Below are 27,036 nucleotides of genomic sequence, written 5' to 3'. Positions count from 1 at the left end.
TCCTCCGTATCCTTTCCCTTTCCTGATTCTCAGTAGCCACCTGTGGGTAATTTTGAAATTTGTGCTTGGGAAGACAACAGTACGATAATCTAAAACTGCATGTGTTTTGTAGCATTATCTAAGTGAGTAGTAGATGTTACATAAATAATATAGTATGCTCCAGAAACTCATTTAACATTTCAAAGAAAATAAAGCTATCTTGTGATGAAACCACTTTAAAAGACCTGTGAATAGAAGAAGATCCTCTACTTTCTTATCTTCACTAGAATGACAATGGGCCAGCCTATATTAAACCAACTCCTTCTCTAAGCTTCCTATATTTTTAGCTATCTCCTTCCCCCAAAAGAAAGGAAATGGTTGAGTTACAGAAGAATTAAGTCACTAGGAACTTTTAAGACCTACAAGAAGTGTACCCAAATTTACAATACCAAGAAATTGTTTCCAATAACAATTGAGGTTTCAGGCATTTATTTTAAAGTATATTAATTTATTCATATATATATATATTTCACATTATTACATTTTAACATTCATCAAAAACTAAAGAGTTTTTAAGAATTTTTCAAAGTCCTGTACTGAGGCTTTGGCAATCTCTTCACAAAATACTTCATCAGGCATTGATACCAGTTTGTCCAAAGAAATGTAGTTAGGTTTTGCTGGATCATACTGTGCTCTTCCTAAATAAGTCAGAAACATATGTCTTTCTTTGACTTTAAACAACCGTGTATTAAATACCTAGAAAAGAAAAAAAGTTTTTAAAAAAACATTGTGCCCTTCATTTTTATAGAAGAACTATTAAAATGTTTATCTGGCTAAAAATTTTTACAGGCTAACACATATTGATCACATGCTCAGTAAATATGCGAACTGTCCAGGGTTTAAACCCTATAGCTTCCAGTAAGAAATTATGATTAAAAAGGGATTCAAACCTCACAAACAGAACAATTATAAAATAATAAAGGGCTACACGGTAGGCAAAGAACATTGACTCATCCAGAGACAGGGCAGAAGTTGTTAAAAAAGCAAATCCTCAGGTTCAACCCCAAACCCTTTGAGAGTGGGGCTCAAAAGTCCTCCAAGTGACTCTGATACCTGCCAAGCTTGGGAAACAAGGTTAGAGATCAAGGTCTATGGCATCAAAAAACATGTAAAATTTCATAATCTGTGAAGCTTCCCTATTTTTTTTTTCTTCCAATTCCTGCTGCTCTCTGACGAGTATAAAAATGAAATGAACTTGGCATCTAGGGGAGCAACTAGAATGTCTTACTTGCCTCAGGGTTAAAACTCCTAAAGAAGAGAGCAGTGGCAACTTTAAAAAGAAATCAGAAGCAGCCTAAGTCCCTATAGCCAGCTGCAAGAAGGAAGGGAGACTTGGAGATCTGGCCATACTTGAAAGAGAGCGCTAAGCTGAAGAGACATCTGTGATGCCCTGATGAGAACCAAATGAACCACATTCAGTATTATGTCTCAGGTTCTTTTCTTGGCTATACTTCACGTACACTGAGAACACTTCACATGGCACATAACCTCTGGGAGCCTTTCCTTATATTCAAGTGGAAACAAAATAATAATAGATCACTTGGGAAGACATATGCAAAACAATTGTTGAAAGCTGAAGTACAGTGACCAAAAAAAAATTATGATGTGCAAAGTCAACATGGGATTGGCTTGCTTTTGGAACAAAACATCTTTTTCTCTCTGCAAAAACAAATTACATGCTGTTGTGCATTTATTTTGGTAACTAAATTCCTATTACTGCATTGTTACTGCTCATAAAGACGTAGGAAGCTTCTAAATGTATTTCTTTGATTCTTGGCTTACAAAATTATCATACAACATACAGACAAGACCACAAATAACTCTGAAGCTCCTAAACTATTAATTATAAATTTCCTAAATATAAAGACACTAAAGCATTTACATAGTTTATGACCAGATATTATGTTCAAGGTTATTATCTTATTAGAGATTTGTGTGATCTTTCCAGTCCAAAAGCCACAGTTCAGGATTGGGTTTTTCTTTTTCTTTTGTTTTTTTTTATTGTTAACCACCAGGAGTCACTATGCCACAGTTAGAAAAATTTCATCCTGTTAATGATCCATTAAATTATCAGGGATTAAAACAACACCACCAACAACAACAACAAAAACACCCTAAAATCCCCACCCTGGGAATTGCTCGTCTTAATGTGGACTCCAACTCTGCCTTCAGAGAAACCAACAGTAGGAGAGGAGAAACAAGGTTTTAGGGGATACTGACTATAACTTCTTTCCTTATGTACTAATTTCCTTATGTCATTATCCTAACTGCTTTTGTTATCCTTTACGTTCCATGATTGCTGCTTTGAAATGGCTAAATTAGCTATACCTATTAAGTTATAATTGTTTCTCATTTTTAATTAATTATAAAATGTACGAGTATGTGCCAACAAAAACTTATTTGCATGAGAAAATTACTTTCACACCAACTTTTAAAGTACCAGCCAAAAATTTAGTCTATTATCAGTTTCCTAACAACCCTACTGTCAGTTAATGTATTTTTCCATTACTAAGGTTTTTTTTTTTTTTTTTTTTTTTCATCTCCCAGCAATACAACCCAGATCCTAGGATTCTGCGAGTCCCAATATGAAAGCCACAGTTCTATAATGGGGCTTCCCAGAACCTAGATTTTGAGGTGCCTAAAATCTGTGTTTTTAAATGAGTGATTTTAATACATCTGGTCAAGTTTATAGTTTCCTCTATTTACAAAGTTTCTGTCCATCTTTGATACCCCACTCAATCTACTGACAACTCAAATGTTACTTCTTAGAATGGCAGCAAATCATAGTTAAGAGCAAATGTTTTTAAACTCAACTGTCAGATTTCTGATCCCATTGCTGCCCCTTTTTACCTGGGTAACCCTAGACAAGTTACTGAATCTCTTTATGGTTACTTTATTCATTTGTAAAATAGGGATAATAGTACTTACCTCTCAGATGGCTGTTGTGAGACTTAAATGAATTAAAGTAAGTAAAGCAGTACAAACAGTGCTGGCAGACAGTAAGCAAGCACTCAATAGCTGTTATTATTTCTATGATTTTCCAAAATCTCCTGAATTAAATTAATAATTTTATCAGACATGTGGTTAAGACTCTAACTTCATGTAAATTACATTTTGTTTAAAACCCATCTTCCACATTAGATTACAAATTCCACAAGAATACAAACCATATCTGATTGATTTTTGTATCTCCTTATCAGGTTCTCTTATCATGCTTTACTATAACTGAATTATCTACCAAACCGAAAAAAAACCAATTGCCATTGCTTTTTAGTTGAAGATTACTTGTTTTACAATTGTTCCATAAGCCAAATTTGCACCATTGCAGGCTTCTAACACTTTTTATAATGAATACATATGCATTTGATGGAACAGAAATATTCTCCATTAAGGGCCCATTCATAGTTAAGTATGATGGGTAAATAAACATTGCTATTTGTGAGGGAACTGGACCAAATGCAGTCTAATTCTGAGAGTTATATTAAAGTCATATTTCTTTTGCCCATCTTTATATCAAGAAAACATGTCACAAATGGAGAAGGATCACTTTAATGAAATTCAATCTTCCAATGAATACTTATTCTATTCACATGGCAAATAGGAAAGAAGGATGATTTTGATGAAATCCAATCACTAATTTGTTCAACAAGTATTTACCTACTGCCTACTAACTGCCAGGTATAGTTGTAGGCACTGGGAATTCAGCAGGATATATCAATCAGACAAGATCTCTGCTTTAAAAGAGTTAACATGCTTGAAAACAGGCAGATAATATCACTCCTTAAGTAAAGAACAAGAAAGTCTGATTAGCTTAGAAAATAAAATTATGGCTTTGGCATGATGGCAAACTGGAACTGTTTTATGCTTAGGTAGGAGATCATTTCAATATGGCGTGTTAACTAATGGACTTAGGTAGTGAATAAAAAGCACATGTAGCACTGAAAGGACCTTTAAGGGAAGTGATCTACTTCAAATTTAAATGGAGAAAAAACCAAGAGAAAATAGATTAGATTACAATAGGCATAACAAGGAACAAACAGGTAAACAGGAAAATAGATTCATCACTATTTCTCTTCTGGAGATGGACATGTTTGCCTAGAAGTCATACACTTCTCACGAACGATCCCTCCCTCTACTCTATTTGCTACATGTGTTTTTGATAAAAAGGGGCAAAAGAAGTATGACCTTCACACAACTCTCAGGACTGGATTGTACTTGGTCCAGTTCCTTCACAAATAGCAAAGCATTTTCACAAGTGAACAGCACAAGGCACCCAGACAGCAGCTTCAGATGGAGCAAGGACGGTTCTTACATAGAGCTGTGCACCCGTTACCTGTGGGAACCTGGTAATGACGTGGTGGGGAATGCTCATCACATTGTGCACATAATCGAAAGTCTCCGTAAGTTTTCTTTTATTTATAGTTAACATCTTTGGGATTTTGGTAATCATATGTTGAATTTCATTACGTTTAAAACCTAGTTCAAGATGATACACCTAAAAGAAAGTAGAGTAATTATAAGTCATAAATACAAATAGTTATTTTGGTACTATACCAGAGGACACATTGATTCTTTTAAAATTGAAAATAAGCACATTAAAATCTGAAGACACCTATGCCAATGTCCTTAATGATCGCAGCTTCCTGCTTTTGGGGTAACCTGAATTTCAAACCCTCTCTTGAGCATGAGCTACTCACAGCATGGCAATCATCAAGAGGACACCAAAAGGAGCTATCATAATTATGAGATGGAATGATGGTGGGTATGGGAGGTCTGGTAAGGTTGTCTGTATGGGCGCTACACCACACAGACCAGCAGTAGGGTTTTCAAAGTGCTTTTTGAGCCTCTGCTCCCAGGTACATTTAAATGTGTTATCTAACAAATTAGATGTCAAAATTCCAGACAGAGATGAAACTAAACACCTAAACGTGAGTTAGGCCCTCTATGTGCAGTCATAGCAGCCTATGCTCCCCCACCAATCCCCTGTTTTTATCACTCTGCACGCTATCCCCCACTGGACTGTAAGCTCCACAAGAGAAGCAACTCTCTCCCTGGCATAGTGTGTAGGCAGGTGCTCAACAAATATTTCTACAACTGAATATGAAACACTTTAAGCACCTCAGAAAATAGGCTTTCGATAATAATTTCAATTACTACTGCAGCTCTGTATATTAACTAGTCTGCTGCCTTTGGCTCTATGCTCTTCTCTGGAGAAAAAACAGTAAAGAGCGTCTGGTATGTTCTGTGATAGACCAGCGCTGGTAGTCGACACAGATGTTATATAAGGATAGCCACTGCTCTCTTCACAGAAGTCTTCTGAATCCAGCCTCTGAAATTCATCTCCCACCTGGGGGACACAGACACAGACTCTCATACTGGGCAATGGAAGTAGTTTCCAGGTACCACCCAGATACCTAGTCTACTCTAGGATTACAGGCATCAATGTCTACAAGGTGCTTTACTTATATAACACCTCGTCAACATGTGAAAATATTATTAACTAAAACAAATTGCTTCCTAGATGTTTATTATATAATTTCCTATTTTCATCTTTTTTAGAAATAACTTCATTTATAATATAGTTTTCTTTATTATAGCACAACAGCAAAATTTATCCTCTTCAGAGGACTTAAACATTCGAAGAAAGAAGCTGATTTCTCAAAAGTTTAAAGTCATCCTACCTTCATATTTTCCTTCACAGGCTCCAGACTTCCCGTTAGTAGCCTTGGGAGACGAACTACCAGATCCCTAATCTGTAGTTACAAAACAATCTATCATTACTATGTATGCATAGCCAATTATTTTGGAAAACCAAAGCATTACTAGAACTAAAAAACTATAAATTTTTAAATGACCCAATCAGGGAAGTGCTGGTAACCCCAGAAATACATAAACTTAATTCTGGTTGAGGAAAAAAGCCAAATACTAAAAAAAAGAACTTAAGGAACAAATTTGATGGAATATTATAGAATAACACATCTATGTTTAACCTAGCAGGCGAATTCATTTTTGTACAGAAAAAACCAGGCATTTATAGAAGGCGTCTGTTACAAACATGAGTTTTGACAGTTACTAAATGCAGCTGACATGGAAATATAGAAATGCTCCCTCTTTCTTTACCTTCTTCACACTAAGTTCAAGTTCTTTCTGAAAAAATCCCAATCTGTTATCCAGTCTTTCCACTGAAAAATTCAGCAAAAATGGTGCATTTCTGACCATCTGTGTAATATCTGCTTTATTGAAATTTTTTGACTGTAGATAAGCCACTCTAGGAAAACAAACAAAAATACATGTACATTATTATACTAGTGTCATGCTACTTTCCAAAATACTGTTTTGAAAAAGGCACACACACACACACACACACACACACACACACACACACACACACACAGAGGGGGTAAAAAAACAACCCATTCTATAATAATGGCTCAAATATGGTTAAAATAAGCATCCATCCAACTCTAGAATTGTTACCATTTATACTTGAAAACAAAATAATTCTGAAATCCACTAACAGATTCCCTTTTCAGTTAATCTGACTTATTTTGTTACTTGGTAGGAAAAAAAAAAATAGATTTAAGAATTTTTTTTTTTTGGCCAAAAACAGAAAAAACACAAATTAAGAAAACAGATTCAGAATTCTTTTTACAAAGAAAGACAAGTGTGAGAGGAAATTTTTTATTTTTGTATCTCAGAGACATTGAAAGAAAATATTTTATTTTAGTACATTTACTAAATACGTACTTTCATAACTAATTTTTACTGCAGTCTGTCAATATATATTTTGTTAACAACTGAGAAATTTCCTGCTAAGTTTCTGGAAACCAAAATAAGATAGTGAAATATATAAAGTCTGACTATAAAATAACATTATTGATTTTTAAAAATCTATAAATATAGTAAAAGTCAGTTTTATTAAATGCCTAAAATGTACCAGGATATTATCTTGTTTAACTCTCACCACAAAAACAAAAAAACCCGTGATCCAGATAAAATTTCCACATTACATTTGAAAAAACATAAATCCAGAAGTTAAATAACTTGTAAGACCACCAGCTAATTAATGACAAAGCTGAGATTTCAACTAAGTGATATGCCTATCTTTAATGCCTATGATATTTCTATACCATGTATCAGAACTTATAGTTTATATTCAAATGACTATTAGTTCTTTATAGTTGTCCCTTAAAGGCCAAAAGAGAAAAGATTGATAAATTTAATCATATAAAAATTTAAAATGCAAGGCAAGAAAACGCTATCAACAAAGCCAGAGACAAGTGACAATCTGGGCAAAATATTTACGACATGTCACGGAGAGAAAACTAATTTTCTTAATATTGAAAAGAATGCTTACAAAAAAAAGAAGAAAAGAGACATGAAAAATGCTCTAAATATTTGATGCTCCAAACATCATTTCCAAAACCAGGCATTATTTTTATCTGTAAAATGAACTGAAATCATAAAGTTTGATAATACTGTATTAGTGAGGATAATAGGGAAACTGCCAACTGTAAACTGTTGGCAGGAGTGTAAACTGGAAAACAACCTGTATGAGGGATAATTTGTCAATATCTATTAAAATTACAAATGGATATATCCTTTGACCTAGTAATTTCTAGAAATCTGTCCTACAAATATACACCAATAAGTATGAAATGAGGTATATACAAGGAGAGTCACTGCAGCCTTGCTGTAATAGTAAAGACTACAAACAACTACCATGTTTACCAATAAGGGACTACACAGATCCACAGGGGGAAAAAAAAGGAAGTGACAATAAATAGTTAAGGTAAGAAAGTGGGGTGCAGAATATTATGTATAAATGCTAGCAGTTGTATGTATGTGTGTTCATGTGCATGTGTGTACATAGATATATGTGTACACACATGCTTATGTATTCATATGGTAGAACATTCTTAGCAGGTTGAACAAAACCTTGATAATACCAGCTGTCACCATAGATGGGTCTTGGAAGGACAATGAGGGATAGAAGCAAGTTGGTGGAAAGGAGGATTACTTTATTGTGTGTGGGGGGCAACAAGGACTGGTATCTGATTAAAACAGCAAAACTGCTGTCTACATTATAATAATTTTTCAAATAAAACATTAACATATAAAGCCCAACCCCCAAAAATATTAATGCAGATTATTCATTTGAAAATTCTTACAAAAAAATCAAATAATGTTTTTATACATTTAAATTTTTTTCATTGAAAAGAAAACAAGTATATCAAATCAGTGCTATTATACAAATTATAGAACATACTAAGAATGTTGTACATAAACCAGAGCCAGAGCTAAGTTCAATTAGAGCTTGTTTTTCATTGTATACCCTTTTGAGTACATTGGGTAAACTACCTATTAAAAAATTCAAAGTAATTAAAAAAATGTTCCACAGCTTAGTTTAATAGCCAGGTTTAGGAACTATTAGACTACTATCTATATGAGAATATTCTTTTGTTGTTAGGAGCATGTGTGATCTTGGGCAAATAACTTAATTCCTTTTAAGCTTACGTTTCCTTCACAGAATTAAAAGTACAGAGACAGTATTGTATAGTAACTATGACTCTGGAGTTATACTAACTGGGTTTGAATGCCAGGCCTGCCACTTACACTAGCTATGTAATCTTAGGCAAATTATTTAACCTCTGTGCCTCTCCTGTAAAATGGGGATATTAATAATAGTGGTGCAGTAGGAAGCCTCTGTAATGGCCCCCAATGATTCCCCCCTCCTGGTATACATGCTTCCTTGGAATAAATGTTGGGCAGGAAGAGCAAGTTGGTTTTTGAATGGGAGGGAATTAGTGTTCGAGGCAGCCAGGAGGAACAGATCTGGATATGTCAGATTGACTTTCCTAGAATCACTTTCTCTCCCCTGTATTGTAATAGACTCTATATTACACCAGACTGTAAGTCCCATGAAGGGAGAGAGTATGACTATCTTACATGGCTCAAGTCTAGCTCAGTGCCTTGCAGGCATCATAAAGACTCAATATAAGGAATGCGATGATTTTTCCTAACTCGGAAAAAAGGCCATTAGACTGATGATTCAAGGAACTGCAAAGCTCTCTGAAATACAGTAAGGCTCGACATCAGTGTGAGAATAATCTGGCGGAGAAGACTAGAGGAAGACCTGCCAGGAAACTGCTGCAGTAATCTTGATGTGAAATGATGGGGCCCTGAGGGAAAGTATTCAAAGTGAAGATTAAGAGAAATGCATTGACTGACTTGAGAAATATAAAAAGGTAAAATTGATTTGGTGATTTATTAGATGTGAATGCTAAAAGAAGAAAGTCGAAGTTAACACCAGTAATTCTGATGAGGGTAACAGGGTGACAGTACTCTCATTCAGTGAAGCTGGGAATACAGGAAAGAACTGATTTAGGTGAGAGGTGAGGGTGATGATGAATTCAAAACTGGAACTTACAGACAGGGACACAGTTTTGTTCCCAATGCCTAACAGCATTCCTATGTCACAGATCAACACTATCTCACTGAAGTGATATCACAGATTCAATAAATTTTTAAATGTTGAATGAAGCATTAAGATGTTTATAGAAGTGGTATTTAAAGAAAACAAGGAACTAAAATAACTTATGGAAATGATTAAGCAAATTTTGCAATAATCTGCCAAGAGAATGTCAAATGTCTACCATCAAAAACCAGCCAGTAAAAAACATTAGAAGTTTAGTCTTTCGTAACTTTAAGGGATACTTTCAGATAATCCAGTCATTTGTTAATGGATTAAAAAAAATCATATTCCTATTTCTGAAAAGAAAGTCAGAAAGACATTTTCATGTTTTTGTTTTCACATAAAAATAATGGGTTACTATAAATAAAAAAGTATATTTTAGATACTTAATTTTGATCAAAGAAGGTCCAAACAAAACAATAACATTCATGTTCAGATCCTTGTGCAGCTGAGACTTAAAAAAAAATAACACATACATTTCCTTTATAATCACTTCTTGTTATGTGAGGATCATTCTAAAAACCCTACCTGGTCTTAAGGTTTTCAAGGTCTTCAGAGAAAATAGCATAATTTTTAGTAAGGAATGGTCCCAGTTGGTTATCCTCTATACCCAGATCTTGAAGAAATAGGAGTATTTGCTTAATGTCTTTTTCAAAATCCATTCTCAGAAGGCAGTTGGCTGCATCTGGATGTTTTTCTATCTTGGACAAGTCCACTCCTATAATAAATTACAAACACTGTTTAAAGATAACTGTTTAACTTAGTTATTAAACGTCATACATAAAAGTGCACAAAGGAGAACTAATAGGCATAGAAACATCTAAATGTTTTTAAACAAAATTGGTTGCATAAGTAAAAATAAATTAAAATGAAAATACAGCATTTATTTCAAAGCAATCTATAGAGGAAAACAGCACATTTGGCTAAATTTCCACCTAAAACAAATTCACTAAGTTATATTGACCTAGGATCATCATGTTTATCTATGGTTTCTCGAATATTGTTTGAAGGAAGCTTATGAGCCCTAGTGAGCTCCATAGTAACTAGTTAATTGGTAATTCTGTAGGGTAACAAACATAAACTGTTACTTTCTTTGAAGGTTTTTTTTTTTAAATCATTTCCTTTGTTATAAGCATTATTTTAAAATATGCTTATGATCCCCTCCACAGGGGGAGTAAAAATGACCCTATGCCTTACTCATCATTGTAATCTCCAGGTCTTTAGCACAGAGACAAGTACCTTGAAGGAATTCAAGAAATGTCTATGTGAGACCAGGTGAACATACACAGCCCTCAAGTACACCACAAAGCAGAAAGTATACAATCTTTAACCTTCACATATTCTTATAAACGTAGGTAATCTAAGTAAATGAGGGCCAGGAGAGAAAAAATAAGAAGGGGGGAAAATCCAAGCTGTTATTTTAAAGCATTCTTTGGTTATGAATATAATTAGAAGTCAGCATTAATTAGGCAGAGAATCAAAGTAACCTGTAATTCAAAATTCTCATTAAAACTGAGCACTTTACGCTCTCATTTTCCCTTTTATTTGATTAAAAAAAAACACGAATAGGAAAGGCCTATTCCTTATCTTTAGAGTAAATATTTGAAGATAATGTTAAACCTTAAGTTTACACTCAAATTGCATATTCTTTAATATATTTCTTCAGCTTGAAAATAATCCTCAAACTGATTTTTAGATGCAAGTTTACTACATGTTACTACAAGTTACTACAAAAATGAATACTACATGATTCTAACTTCTAGGTGACCACAGTCTAAGTTGACTTTACCCCATCAGTTCAGTAACTGCGAAGTCTTAAATACAAAAGCAATGAAATAAAAACATGCTTTTTAAATGGTATTCATAATTAGAAAAATAAATTATAATTCCATATTAGATCCAAATATAATTCTAAATTCAAATTTCTTATATTAAATAGGTATTGTTATAAGATGGTCACAAACAGAAAACATCACATACACAAACACACATACACACGGTATGAAAACTAGAAACAGATCCAGGATGAAGTAAAAATCTGGCATACAATAATAATGGCATTTCAAATCCATTGGGGAAAAGGACTATTCATTAAAACATAACAGGACCACCACCTATACAAACACTTGAAAAAAATTAAGAATTCCTTTTATATCTGATACGAAAATTAATTTTAGATAGATATGAATTTAAATGTGTGCTAACTAAAACTACTAGAAGAAAACACAGAATTTAAAAAATAATATTATGTTTGACAACATAAAAGTATTAAAGCTAAGTACACCTTTCTGATTGATCTATATTTGCAAAGAAAAAGATCCGGAAAGCTACTCAACAAATTGGTAATGATGGTTACCCTTGCAAAGTGGAACTGAAGATGCAGAGAGGGTAAGAGTTTTTTCTTTTGTAATATTTGTATTTTTAACAACTAGATGTAATTCTTTTATAATTTAAAAATAAAATAGAAAAATAAACAAAAATTTTGAATGGATAAATAAATTAGAAACTAATTCCAAAAATCTGGAATAAATGGGGGAGGTTATGCTTTAAAAACAACATGAAGGGTTCAGAGTTCAAATATGACTACATAGTACAGCTTACAAGTGTGCTGAAGTGTCTTGCTCAGCATGAGCTGTCATACCCTGACTGCTGAAACAGAAATCCCGAAAAGCTGCTTTTAACAGCAATAGGAGAGCAGAATCTCATCAGGAGGGCACACTGCTGTGAGCACAAATCACTTGGGCTTACTCACAATTTCATTAACTTGAAAAAATAGTCACTGAATTCCTACTACGGAATTCAGCCACTTCTAGTAGGCTCTGCAGATATTAAAAAAAATGAATACTACATGATTCTAACTTCTAGGTGACCACAGTCTAAGTTGGCTTTGGCTTTACCTCATCACTTCAGTAGCTGCAAACAGTACTGCTGTATTCAGTTAGGGTTACACATACATGCATACCATGTTTCCAATAAGACCTAGCTGGACAATCAGCTCTAATGAGTCTTTTGGAGCAAAAATTAGTAAGACACAGTCTTATTTTACGATAAGACTCAGTCTTACTATAGACCCAGACTGGGTCTTGTAGTAAAATAAGACTGAGTCTTATATAATACCGGTCTTATATTAATTTTTGCTCCAAAAGTTGCATTAGAGCTGATTGTCCAGCTAGGTATTATTTTCGGGGAAACAGGGTACTTCCTGGAGAGCAGTGAGCAATATTTATAGTCATAATGTAATCACTGACTAATGATTTATCTAAAACTTGTTAATATAAACATATTGGGAGAATTGAAGAGAATCAGGGAAAAGTATATGTGTATATACAAGAGATCAACTGATGTCTAAAACTGATGAACCAATCAAGAGCACTATAAATAACTACAAAAACATTTAGAGGTTAAATACAAATAGAAAGAGCTATGTAAAAGTTCAGTAGATACCTCTAGGGAATGGGATGCAAGGTCAGGAAGGATGTAGCGGAGTAGTTTTTCATTAGAAGCCTTCACATTAGTTGATTTCTGTTAATGTGTATGTACTACTTTGATAAAGATTAAAAATGCTAATTTAAACAAAGTAAAGAGAGAAATGAATAGCATACTCAAGTACTTATAGGTTGCCCAGACTTACCTAGAAGCACTAACTTCTGCAGAGTCTCAGAATGATCCACATAGTCTCGAAGTGTGAATGAAACTGGGGGCAATGGGAGAGCTGCAATAATCTGAACAGCTTCCTCCTCGGAAATTGGCTGCAATGGAGACAGTGGAGGCACAATGTCCAGTCCTTTGAAGCCAGCCACATAGAAAGAGAGAAGCAAGATAGTTCTCCAATTTGTATACTTAAAGCTATTTCTACAAAGACAACCTCTTCCCTACTTTGCTTCTTTCTTGGGATCATTTCAGGATTAAACATCTAAGAAGTCCAAATATTTTCTACCTTGAGGAAAGGTTAAGACTATTTAGAGAGATCAACTACTCTTTCTACAAGGTAAGAAATTTCTTGGTTCATTTCTATTCCATAAGGAGGAATAGAAATGTCCCTTTCCTTTATTTTTAATCAACAGTTAAGAATTTTATAGACTGACCTTCATTTTGAGAAAGAGATAGAGTCTACCATAGTTTAACTTGGTCAAAAGTAGAACATCTTCTACCAGCCTGAATTGCATGGATAAAAAAGTCATCACATCCTGAAAGGTTTTCATTTTGATCTAATCCCCTTTTCTCCAAGTTATTCTCAAATATGTATGTCTTTAAAAGAACTTCTATGTGATTGTATTTCTACTACCTGCAATCCTTTGCTAAGTGACTCCCTCTAGTACAGCCTTGATTCTGAGGTTTTGTTTTGTCTTAAATCAAACATAGTATGGAAAATACTGGAAACTGTAACATACCTTAAGAAATTGGGACTGTGACTTTTTGTTCAAATTTTTTGCTTCTAATAACAACACTTTCTCATTTCTTACAGCCAGCCTCTCCACCTAGCCTCCTACCCCCACCCCAGCTTCCTTTTATATTCTACTTAATCTAATATTATCTCATTTTCAGTGAAATATTCCTAGAATAGAAAGCAGAGGAGGGAAGAAGACTGAGTAAAAAGTGACATGAAGGAAATTTTTGGGGTGATGTAACTGTTCTATTTGTTGACTGTGGTGGTTGCTACACAACTAAATGCATAAGTCAAAATTCATAGAACTGTACACCCAAAAATGATGAATTTTTCTTGATATAAATTACACCCTAATACATCTACTTATCACCAAATATTTTTTTTGGGAATCTAAATAATAAAGTATTTAGAAAGAAAATGCTGTACTTATAGCTATAAAATAATTTTATACATATTAATATACAAATTTTTCTTCTTAGTAAAATAAGTATATAATAGAAGTAAATAAGTAGAATTGCCATTGTTACTTTTCTTGCCTGGTACAAAATAAGACTTGAAATGGGCTAGTAATGTAAACAGGTAGCTTGTTCAAACTACCAAAGTGAGGCAAAAGAGACATTTCTGTAAGTTCAGAATTACCTTCTAGAGACAGCTCAGAATCAAAGTTGGGTATCTTTTGTGTCTTCAGTGACTGTTCATTCAAGGAAGGAAGCATAGTGTTTTGGGTAGAATTAATCTCTTGCCTAATTGAGAGGGTAGACTGGGAACTATTATTCCAAATGGAGGAGGTCCTGTAAGTCTTAAATCCCCACTGGAGAAAGAAATTATCAGAGAACATCCGAGGCTGAGCAGAAAATTCATGAAATAATGTTTTTCCAGGTCTCGGAAAACAATTTCTGAGTTGTGTAGAAGTAATGAATCTATTCAGTTTAGTTGAATTGAACCACCTGGGTATCCACTGGGTCAAAAGGGCCATTTTTCTTAAAGTAGCCTACAAAGGAAACATAACCATTAAAAAAAAGAGAGAAACTTATTTATTCACATGTGTAAACCAAAAGACAGGAACTTCTAAACTGGAAAAATAAAGACATGCTTTATAATTTAAAAACAAAAAGCAAAATCACTGGTGTGAGAAAAACATTTAAAACAAAAATCTGTAAATGTTCAAATTATACTTGAACCCAATAATCTTTATTAATTTAATAATTTAAAGAAAATAAAGTAATACAATTATATTCTTCAAATTTGATTTGAAGGACGTTTAAGAAACAGATTGCTTACAATGGCACTCCCATAAGACTATAAACTGATTTCTCAACAGAAACTGCAGGCCAGATGGGATTGGCATGAAATATTCAAAGTGACAAAAAGCAAGGATGTACAACCAAGATTACTTTACCCAGCAAAGCTATCATTTAGAATCAAAGAACAGATAAAGAGCTTCCCAGACAAGAAAAAGCGAAGAAGTTCATCACCACCAAACCAGTGTTACAAGAAATGTTAAAGGGACTTCTTTAGGAAGAAAGAGGAAAAACGTGAATAATAAAATAGCAATAATTATGTACCTATCAACAATCACTTCAAATGTTAATGGCTAAAATGCTCCAATCAAAAGATATAGGTAGCTGAATGGATAAGAAAACAAGACTTATAGATATGCTGTCTACCAAAGGCCCACTTTAGATCCAAAGACACACACAAACTGAAAGTAAAGGAATAGAAAGATTATTTCATGCAATGGAAACAAAAAAAAAGCTGGGGAAGGAATAGTTATATCAGACAAAATAGACTTTAAAACAAAGGCTGTAATAAGAGAAAAAGGACATCATAATGATAAAGGGATCAATCCAACAAAAGGATATAACCCTTGTAAACATTTATGCACCCAAGATAACAGCACCTAAATACTTAAAGCAAATGTTTACCAACATAAGGGGGGAGACTGATAGTAATACAGTCATAGTAAGGGACTTTAACACCTCATTGAAATTAATGAATAGATCTTCCAGACAGAAAATCAACAAGGAAACAGTGGCCTTAAACAACACATTAGAACAGATGGATTTAATTGATATTTTTAGAGCATTTCACCCCAAAGCAGCAGAATACAGTGGTACCTCGGTTTTCAAACATAATCCATTCAGGAAGACCATTTGAATTCTGAAATGTTCAAAAACTGAGGCATAGTTTCCCCATAGAAAGTAATGCAAAATGGATTAATCCATTCCAGACCTTCAAAATCAACCCTTAAAACAGCAAAGTTAGCATGAATTTTACTATCTAATGATACCATAGATCCATAAAATTTACAGCGTTCATAAACCAAAATGTTCGTCAATGGAGACGTTAGAAAGCCGAGGTACCACTGTATACATTCCTTTCAAGTGCATATGGAACGTTTTCTAAGACAGACCAAATGTTAGGCCACAAAACAAGTCTCAATAAATTTAAGAACACTGATATCATATCAAGTATTGTCTCAGACCACAATAGTATGAAAGTAGAAATCAATTACAAGAAAAAAAAACAACTGAAAAACACATGGAAGATAACATGCTCCTAAACAATGAATGAGTTAACAATGAGATCAAGGAAGAAATAAAAATATACCTTGAGACAAATGAAAACAAAAACAGATGACCCCAAATCGATGGGACACAGCACAAGCAGTCCTAAGAGGAAAATTCACAGCAAACAGGCCCATCTCTAGAAACAAGAAAAATCTCAAACAGTCTAAACTTACACCTAAAGGAACTAGAAAAAGAAGAGCAAAGCCCAGAGTAGGAGAAAAAAAATAATAAATATCAGAGTGGATATAAAAGAAACAGAGTCTGAAAAACAATACAAAATATTAGAAACTAAAAGCTGGATCTTTGAAAAGATAAAACCACTAAACCTTTAACCAGACTCAAGACAAAAAGAAAGGACCAAAATAAATAAAATCAGAAATGAAAGAGAAATAACAACTGACAACACAGAAATACAAAGGATTACAAGACAATATTACAAAACAATTATATGCCAACAAATTGAACAATCTGAAAGAAATGGATAAACTCCTAGACACAAACAATATTCCAAAACTGAATCAAGAAGAAACAGAAATTCTGAAAGACCAATTACTACTAACGAAATCAAATCAGTATCAAAAAACTCCCAACAAACAAAAGTCCTGGACCAGATGACTTCACAGGTGAATTTTATCAAACATTCAAAGAACTTATCCAAAAAATTCAAGAGAAGGGAAGGCTACCAACCTCAATTTATGAGGCCACCATGAGCCTGATTCCAAAGCAACACAAAGACATTACAACAAAAGAAGATTATAGGCCTATGCTCCTGATGAACGCAAAATTCCTCAACAAAATATTAGCAAACCAAATTCAGCAATACATTCAAAAAATCATAAACCACGATCAAGTGGGATTTATTCCTGGGAGCAAGGTTCGTTCAATATCTGCCAGTGAATTAACCACATAAACAAAATGAAGGATAAAAATCATATAACCATATCAATAGATGCAGAAAAAGTGTTTGACAAAATCCACAGCAACCATTTATAATAAAAACTCTCAGCAAAGTGGAAACAATAGGGAACTTCTGAAATATAACAAAGGCCATAACGACAAACCCACAGCTATCATACTCAATGAGCAAAAGCTAAAAGCATTCTCCTTAAGATCAGGAACAAGACAAGATGCCAACTTTCACCACTTTGATTCAACACAGTGTTGGAAGTTCTAACCACAGCAATCAGACCAAAAAAAAAAAAAAAGAAAGAAAGAAAAAATTTTACAAAAAGAAAAAAGAAATAAAAAGCATCTAATTTGGAAATGAAAAAGTAAAACTGTCATTATTTGCAGATGACATGATACTGTATATAGAGAATCTGAAAGATTCCACCAAAAATCTATTGGAACTGAGAAAAATATTCAGTAACGTAGCAGGACACAAAACTAATATTCAGAAATCAGTTGCATATTTATACAACAAAAACAAATTATCAGAAAGAGAAATTAAGAAAACAATCCCATTTATAATTGCATAAAAGAAATAAAATACCTACCATGTTTCCCCAAAAATAAGACCGGGTCTTACATTATTTTTTACTCCAAAAGATGCATTAGGGCTTATGTTCAGGGGATGTCATCCCGAAAAATCATGCTAGGGTTTGTTTTCCGGTTAGGTCTTATTTTGGGGGAAACATGGTAGTAATAAATTTAACCAAAAAGGTAAAAACGTCACACTTGCAAAATTATAAGACTTTGGGAAAAAAACTGAAGAAAATATAAATAAATTGATGCATATACTATGCTCATGGATAGGAAGAATTAACATCTTAAAATGTCCATACTACTTAAAGCAATCTATAATTTAATGCAATCTCTATCAAAACACAAATGGTATTTTTCACATAACTAGAATAAATAATCTTAAAATTTATACAGGACCACAAAAGACCCTAAATAGCCACTGCAATCTTGAGCAATAAGAACAGAGTTGGAGGTATCATGCCACCTGACATCAAACTATCTCACAAGGCCATGTAATCAAAACAGCATGACACAAGCACAAAAACAGACACATAGATCAATGGAACATAATAGAGAGCCCACAAATAAACCCACACGTACATGGTCATTTAATCTATGACACAGGAGGCAAGAATATGCACTGTGGTAAAGACAGTCTATTCAATAAATGGCATTGCAAAAACTGCACAGATACATGCAAAAATAAATAAATCTAATCTTCTTACACCATATAAAAGAATAAACTCAAAACAGAGAAAAGACTTAAATGTAAAAAACGAAACCATAAAACTCTTGGAAGAAACACAGGTAGTAAACTCTCTGACATTGTTCTTAGTGATACTTTTTTTCTGATATATCTCCTCCAGCAAGGGAAACAAAGGAAAAAATAAACAAATGGGACCACATCAAACTAGAAAGTTCTTCACAGCAAAGAAAACCACCAAAAACCAGAAAAGACAGCATACTAAATGGGAAAAGATATTCACCAATGATACATATGATAAGTGGTGAATATCCAAAATTTATAAAGAACTCATGCAACTGAACATCAAGAAAAAAATCCAATTAAAAAATGGGCAGAGGACCTGAATAGACATTTCTCCAAAGGAGACATATAGATGGCCAATAGACATATGAAAAGTTGCTCAACATCATGTCACTAATCATCAGACGAATACAAATTAAAGCTACAAGGAGATACCACCTCACACCTGTCAGAATGGCTATCATCAATAAATCAACAAACAACAAGAGTTGGCAAAGATGTGGAGAAAAGGGTACCCTCATGCATTGTTAGTGGGATTGCAAATTGGTTCCGCCACTACAGAGAACAGTATGCAGGTTCCTCAAAAATTTTTAAATGGAGCTGCCTTATGAGTAGCAGGAAAGGTAGCAATTCCACTTCTGGGTATTTACGTGAAGAAATCCAAAACATTAATTTGAAAAGATATATGCATCTCTATGTCCACTGCAGCATTATTTACAATAGCCAAGATATGGAAGCAACCTAAATGCCCATCAACAGATGAATGAATAAAGATGTGGTACACATGTACAATGGAATATTACTCGGCCATAAAAAATAATGAAATTTTACCATTTGTGACAACATGGATGGGCCTGGAAGGTATTATTCTAAGTGAAATAAATCAAAGAAAGAAATACAAATACCATATGATCTCATTTACATATGGATTCTAAACAAAATAAAACAGAAATAGACTCATAGATACAGAGAACAAACTGATGGTTGCCAGGTGGGAGGGGATTTGGGGAGCTGGGTGAAAAAGGTGACGGGATTAAGAACTACAAACTGATAGTTATGAAACCGTCAAGGGAAGGTAAAATAAAGCATAGGAAATATTGTCAATAATATTAAAATAACTATGTATGGTGCCAGGTGGGTAGGGAATAATGGGGGGGATGAAATCACTTCATAAATTATATAAATGTCTAACCAGTAAGCTGTACTCCTGTAACTAATACAACATAATACTGAATGTCAACTGTAATTGAAAATAATTTAAAAGATACAGACTGATGATCAAAACAACACTGAGTTATTCAAATATATTTTATGTATATACAGTTGAACCTTGAACAACACAGGAGTTAAGGGTGCGAGATCCCCTCTCTCCCTCAGTCGAAAATCTTCATATAACTTTTGACTTCCCAAAAACGTAACTATTGTCGATTAGAAGCCTTACTGATAACATAGTTGATAAACAAAAATTTAGTATTGATATATTAGTATTGATATGTATTATATACTATATTCTTACAATAAAGTAACCTAGAAAAAAGAAAATTCATAAGAAAGAAAAAATACATTTACGGTACTGTACTGTATCAGTACCACAAGTTTACATCGTTTGTTTACAAGATGCATTGTCTATGTCAGCACCAACATCAATACTGTCTTACATGATATAAAACACTGTAGACGTCATATGTATTACTAATGCTAGACATAAAAAATAAAAAGATAACAGGAAAAAGATTCATATTTATTAACAGGTATAAAAGTTCATGTATTGATCATGAAGAAGCATCAATATAATTGTTTTATGGTAGCCAAGCATATACACCAATTAACAAATCGTTATAAAATTTTTATGACATACAGTATGACAGTCATATTCATAATAGTGTTGGAAACATTGTTACATTTTAAAAAAACCACTTACCTGTGATAATAGGCCGATAGGCAGTTTCTCCAATTATGGGGGAAGGGGAGGGGGAGGGGGAGGGGGAGGGGGAGAGGGAGAGGAACAGGCACATTGAATGGTAATATAGCTCTTTGAAAGCAAAGTTATAAAACAGTAAGAAAACTAACACATTATTAATTTTGTATTAAATATCACTCTCCATGTGGCTATGTCAGGATAGGATATCCAATTCCATAAAAGCCTTGCACATGATTATACATGATGAATACTAAGGCGATGATAAAACAAAAATGTCTCATACAATTCTTGCTGAAGTTATTAGATTTTCACAGGAAGACAGACACATACACAACAGATAAGTTCATTAACTGTATGGCATGATGATTATTTACTGTTCATTAAGTGGAAATAGATTATCATAAAGGTCTTCATCCTTGTTGTCTTCACGTTGAGTAGGTTGAGGAGGAGGAAGAAGAGGGGCTGGTCTTGGTGTCCCCGGGGTTGGCAGAGGTGGAGAAGGTGGAAGGGGAGGCCAGAAAAGCAGACACACTCAGTGTAACTTTACGGAAATACATTGTAATTTTTAACTTTTTTGCTATTTCATTTCTGTAAAAATGTTTCTATGGAGTACCAATCCTTCCACTGATTGTTTTAGTTTCAGTGCCTGTGTCATAGAAAGGTCCATGTCGCAAAAAAAGTCAAAAGCAGTCTTGAATAATCGGAACCCTTCTGCCAGATTGTCTATTGTTAGTTTGTTTTCTGGCTCTGCTTCTTTTGTGTCTTCTTCATTGTCTGGCACTGGTTCGGAAGCACTCATCTCCATCAAGTCATCTTCATTCCTCTGGTGTGGTGTCTATTAGCTCTTGAATTTCTCCAAGATCTTGAAATCCCCTTATCCCTTCTGTTCCTTATTAATAAATGGCCTTTGTGTCATTCTTTCCCCCCCAGAATAGGGCACTTTCACCTGCATTAAAACCTGTGTAGGCAGATATCCTTTCTCCCCAATTATTTTCTTAATGACATTTGGGAACTTGTGTACTGCCTCTTGGTCAGCAGATGCTGCTTCTCCTGTTATCCGTAACATTTTTTAAGCCAGACCTCTTCCTAAAATTATCAAATCTTTTTGCTGGCATTAAATTCTCCAGCTTTAGATCTTTCACCTTCCTTCTGTTTTAAGTTGTCATATGATGCTTTTTCTTGAATCATATTAGTTGATAGGTATGCCTTTCTTAAACAATCCTGCACCCATGTAAACGCTGCATTTTCAATACAAAATAAAAAGGTAGTTTGCAAAAAGTGAAGTTTTTGTACCTGCTGCGATGGCTTCACAAATTTCCTTTTCTGCTTGCAATTGTCCTTATGCTGGATTCATTTATCTTCAAATGCCGAGCAACCGCAGCTGCTGATCTGATACTATGGCACATATTGAGCAATTCAGCGTTTTCTTGTAATGTCATGATTTTCCTCTGCTTCTTGGGAGCACTTCCAGTATCACTAATGGCACTTCATATGGGTTTCATGGTGTTATTAAAGGTTTATGGTATTGCACTAAACACAATAAAAAATACCCGAGAACTGCCAAGAGATCACTTTTTACTACGATATGAATTTATTGGAGAGATGAACTACCCATGTGGAGACGATCAGTGTCACATGTTTTAAGTGGATACTTGCAACACTTGAGCTCATCATAAAGCAACAGGAGGTGGCTATGAAATTTTTACAGTAGTAATTTGTACTATAGTTCATTTCATGCAGTTATGATTTAATACCACACCTTTACATTTGTTTACATTTCTCTTGACTGTGACTACGAATGGCACTATGTGCGCTCTATAAGTATATTTGTGTGCACAAGTTTTGATAAATTTCAACTTTTTATAATAGATTTGTGTATATATCATGGTAGTAAGTGATAAAATAGACAAGTGTCTACATATATTTTATGCTTTCATGACATAGCTAAAATTTTTCCCAAATTTTTAAAATATTTTTAGGCTATGTGGTGGTTAGCTTCCAAGTTTCTTCATATCATCACAAATCTCCAAAATTTTTTTCAATACATTTATTGAAAAAAAATCCATGTATAAATGGACCTGCACAGTTCAAACCCGTGTTGTCGAAGGGTCAATTGTACAGTCATTACAAAATCAAAAACAAGAAAAAATCTACTTTGTCTTAAATGAATCAACAAAATATTATCATCGTGATCTAGTAGGTTGTTTCTTGCTTCATCCTCAGGGCTAAATAATGTTGATTATTTCACAGTTAAAGCTGTTACTCAAAATGGCATTGAACAAAATGAGTTTTATCAAATTGTTTGTAGGAAAAAGGAAAACGAAAAGCCTTCAAAAAAAGTCATAGCAAAGGTGAAGGGATTAGGAAACAGTTGGTAACCACAAGATGGCCTCAGGGTTTTTGAAAATTAACTTGGGGGAACATAATCAATAATGTTGTAAAGATTTTGTTGGGTATCCGATGGACACGTGTCCCATTTGGGAGACCACCTCAGGAATACTGTAGATGCCTGATCATGGCACTGTACACCAGAAGCTAAACAATAATGAATGCCAACTATAATTTTATATATATAATGTGATGGCTCGGTGCGAGGTCAGAGGGATAGTGGATGGGGGAGGGAGGTTCACAGTGTGAGGGATATAAATGATGAATGTCTAAGTATTACCTTGTCCTGTACACCTGAAACTAAGAAATTAAAAAAAAAAAGTCATAGCAAAATGATGTGAGAGAATACATAAGCAATCAGCAATGGGTGCATGTATATTTTTTATGGAAAAGCAGTTGCTTTTAAGACGATTTTCATTAGGAAAGGCTGTCACTACTTTAAACTCTAGAAATACGAAGGAATTTTACATTTAGCCAGCTTAATTAGAAAGGTTAATTTGATGCATATAATTTCACTTTAAATAAGATAATACATAAAAAACAAAACCCAGAGTCTAGCATATTAAAAATGTTCCACAAATGTTAGCTGTTATTACTATTGATTACACAAGCAAATATCAGTGAATTGCATGTAACTTTTTACTGTTTTTCTACATACTGGAATTCAGCTTATTTATGCTCTGAATTAGACCAAATACTTGAGAGTCTAATCTTCTCTTGGAGATCTGTACAGTTGATCCCTGCACAATTTGGGAGTTTGGGGCATCCATCACCGTGCAGTGGAATATCTGCACATAACTTAAGCCCACCCTTCACATACAGATTCTTGAATCGAAAATATGTAGAGAAGTCTCCTAAAAGGGATTTAAAAAAGTGAAAGTCGTACTGACATTCTGAAATGGTTTTAGAAAGCAAAGAACTATTCACAATAGTCTGAGATAGGTGATTTTTATTAATTCTTGGTAGGAAATGAACCTCCAAACCTGTCAAGTTTTTTCTCAAACATAAAATATTCATTCTTTGCACAGCAAAGTCATAAAGGCACTAAGCTGGAAGCCAGAAGACCTCAGTTATGCTACCTTAACAAGACTAAGCTTCTTGTGGTGGTCTAGCACAATGTATCGCCCATGAAGGGGGTGTTCAATAATCATTCTTTAAAAAACAAAATTTTAAAGGTTACAGGTACAATAAGATAATTCTTAAAATCCCTATTAGTTGTAAAATGTTTTCACTTCTAAGGTTGTGTAAGAATTTCGTCTTACTTCAAAGCAAATTCCTGAAATCCCAAATTCACTCAGAAGCCTTTCCAGCCTCAAATTAATACTCCTCCCACATAAGGCAGATTAACTTTTGAATTCTATCCAGATTCATCAAAATACCTTTATGTATACAGTTAATATTTATCCTTCTGTTTTTTATTTACAAGCGCACTACCTTATTTACATCATTTTATTGCTGTGTATACCTCTTAATAATTAACTGTTAGTTCACGAGAGCAGGACTGGGTATTATCTCTGGTCCACCCTCCCAGTGATTCTCCATTAGCCTTGCACTGCTCCACTGTCTGTTGGACAGAAATATTAATACATCAACTGCAATTACGGTTAACTCATTTGCCTACACAGCGAATAGGACATTTGCATATGTGTATAAAATACTACTTAGCGATAAGTCTTATAACACGACTCTTTCATCAGGAATATTAAAGAAAACAAAGCCTTAAAGAATTCTTTAGTCCATTAAAATATCAAGTACTAATTCTCAACTATGTGCCTTAACAATACGCTAGGAATAGGAATAGGCACTGAAATACTGTTTTTCGAAGATTCAATGTCTACCTCTTACTAAATGAAATCAGGAGATGAAAGGCTGCTGGAAGACGGCTTCATAACTAATAAGGGCTTCTCGTCTCCTATTGCTCCACGCCCTCCCTAGGCCATTGTATTAATAACCAGACCGTTTTAGTTCCCCATACCGAACTTTCGTAGGAAGCCAGACGCTGGGCTTCCGTGTCCTCCGCAAAGCGCGCCAATAAGAAAGGTTTTCGTCTCATCATCCAGGGGTAAAAACAAAACAAATCACCCTCGACTGCCCCGCGAAGACCTAAAGGCCATGAGAGGCCCTGGAATGCAGACTGGGCAGCGCCCCTCGCTCTCCAGCAGCTTTCCCTTTACCTGTGGTGAGGCCTAGGTTTCGTAGCTTCTTTTGCGATGGCCGCCAGGCTGCCAGGCCGCGCTTACCCGCCAGCGAAGCCGCACCTCCGCTCAACCTACTGCCAGGTCTGCGCGCCGGCGCTGCCTAGCCCTCGTGGGCTGCGGCCTGAGTGGGCGAGACCATCTGAGAGACTGCGCGGGGGGAGAGCGGTCGGCACGCGGGGGAAAACGCGAGCTAGCGGCCACAGCTTTCCTTCTTCCACTAGCCACTTCTTTTAGTGCTGGTCCACTGGGAATCTAAAAACATCAGGAATCCACAGAGATGCCTCTTTCAAAACGCCAATTATGGCACGGCCGGCGGCGTCTCCCGCCGGAGGCCGCGTTGGCGGCGACGCGACCCCGCCCTCCCGCTCCTGTCTTTCCCTTGGTTCTCAGCCTGTGCTCCGCTCCAGACGCGGCCCTGCTGTTCGGCCGCCTACCCACCGCGGCTCGGCACCTCCGGGGTCCCAGCCTCCAAGGGCCGGGGCCGCCGCCGCCGCCGCAGGACGGGGAGGCGGGCCATGGCGTCCTGCGTGGGGAGCCGGACCCTGAGCAAAGATGATGTAAACTACAAGATGCATTTCCGGATGATCAACGAGCAGCAAGTGGAGGACATCACCATCGACTTCTTCTACCGGCCGCACACCATCACCCTGCTCAGCTTCACCATCGTCAGCCTCATGTACTTTGCCTTCACCAGGTGAAGCGGGACCGCCGTGCGGGCGGGGGATGGGGAGGAAGGGGACGCCCTTGGGTAAGGGAAGGGGCGGGCGGGAGGCCCTGCGGGGAGCGTTCCCCGGTGTGGCTCCGGGTGAGGAAGCGGGCTGGCTGCTCCTCGCGTACTCTAGCAGACCCCCCGCCCCCCACTCACGCAGCTTCTCCGCGGTCCGGGGTCTCGCAGCACACCCAACTTCTCTGCAGCTTCGTTGGATCGGCGTTCGCTCCTACCCTCCCGCCCCCACCCTACCTCTGTCTATACCACCTCTCCCATACAGCTGCTCAGACCACGTCAGGAACACTCCTGGGGCATCTAGCATGATTCCCTCCTATCACACTCAGCATCGCTCCCCACACACATCACGACACCAGCCGCTTGCTCTCCAGTCCCGCTTTCTACCCAGCACACCGCATGAATCATCTCGTATGCACCGCTTTCAGCACATATCATTCACTACACATTGAAAACACCCCAGTCCACGGCGTCTCCACTCACCATACCCAGGTCAATAACACAACCCAAACTCGTTCCTGTAGAACAACTCCAGTTTTCAGCACTATCCGCCATACAAAAAAGCACATGTGAAGTGAGGTGCACTACAGACTTTCCCGTGCAGCACCCCTACATTCACTGCACACAAATCATGTAGCATATCCCTTCCCTCAGCCTCAAACACGACCATCTATACCACAATACAAACTGCCGCTGTAGACACACACATCATGGTGGACCTTTCCCCTTCTAGCACAACTGTACCCATCACCTCTTGTATACATTGCTAAACAGACACCAGCCCATCACACAACACAGTGCACAGTCTGCCCTGCTAATCAGCTAATATACTTGCTGAAATGAGATCTTGTCAAGCAATTATAACAATACCTGGTGCATAGTGAACACTATGGAATTGTTAAAACACGTAAACCTAACACTATGTAGCACAATTCTCTTATTCCCCTGAAAACACACATGTGTGCACAAATACATACACACTCTAATATACACCTGTGCACAGGAGCTACCCAGCCCAACTCTTGACACCCACATCTTGTAGCTGTGCCTCACTGAACAAGTGGCTCCTCAACCCCAGCCCAGGGAACTTAATTCACCCCTGGT

General features: G+C 35.8%; 2 protein-coding genes across 4 annotated transcripts in view; one reads left to right on the top strand and one right to left on the bottom strand.

The window, feature by feature from the left end:
- Positions 1-452: 452 nt before the first annotated feature.
- MTERF3 (mitochondrial transcription termination factor 3) lies at positions 453-25,324 on the bottom strand. Of its 2 annotated transcripts, none has more exons than XM_081071147.1 (8): positions 25,185-25,324; positions 14,541-14,892; positions 13,146-13,298; positions 10,043-10,232; positions 6,160-6,307; positions 5,721-5,792; positions 4,373-4,534; positions 453-735 (listed from the first exon to the last, which is right to left on the bottom strand). In XM_081071147.1, the coding sequence occupies exons 2-8, from the start codon at positions 14,875-14,877 to the stop codon at positions 541-543; spliced, it is 1,257 nt and encodes a 418-aa protein (XP_080927273.1). In that variant the 5' UTR covers positions 14,878-14,892; positions 25,185-25,324; the 3' UTR covers positions 453-540. The 2 variants fall into 2 exon arrangements, with proteins under 2 accessions (XP_080927273.1, XP_080927274.1); XM_081071148.1 differs by lacking the exon at positions 453-735 and adding an exon at positions 2,577-3,486 and having other exon boundaries at positions 4,301-4,534.
- Positions 25,325-25,584: 260 nt separating this feature from the next.
- PTDSS1 (phosphatidylserine synthase 1) overlaps positions 25,585-27,036 on the top strand; it is a 71,408-nt gene continuing 69,956 nt past the window's right edge. Inside the window, exon 1 of one of the 2 annotated variants that reach the window (XM_081071145.1) lies at positions 25,585-25,902. In XM_081071145.1, the coding sequence (XP_080927271.1) occupies positions 25,724-25,902 (179 nt within the window). In that variant the 5' untranslated portion in view covers positions 25,585-25,723. The remainder of the gene's footprint in view (positions 25,903-27,036) is intronic. The other variant, XM_081071146.1, reaches the window with a different exon arrangement.

The sequence above is a fragment of the Rhinolophus hipposideros genome (genome assembly GCF_964194185.1).
Source record: "Rhinolophus hipposideros genome assembly, chromosome: 13".
Lineage (NCBI taxonomy): Eukaryota > Metazoa > Chordata > Mammalia > Chiroptera > Rhinolophidae > Rhinolophus > Rhinolophus hipposideros.
This window is presented reverse-complemented; position numbering and strand designations above follow the sequence as displayed.

Bases quoted from the DNA above. Each gene is read 5' to 3' on its own strand.
- MTERF3 (XM_081071147.1), bottom strand. From the start codon at position 14,877: ATGGCCCTTTTGACCCAGTGGATACCCAGGTGGTTCAATTCAACTAAA. The intron at 6,308-10,042 runs GTAGGGTTTTTA...TTGTTTTCCTAG, and splicing joins CTTGAAAACCTTAAGACCAG to AGTGGCTTATCTACAGTCAA. The intron at 5,793-6,159 runs GTAAAGAAAGAG...TTGTAACTACAG, and splicing joins TTGAACTTAGTGTGAAGAAG to ATTAGGGATCTGGTAGTTCG.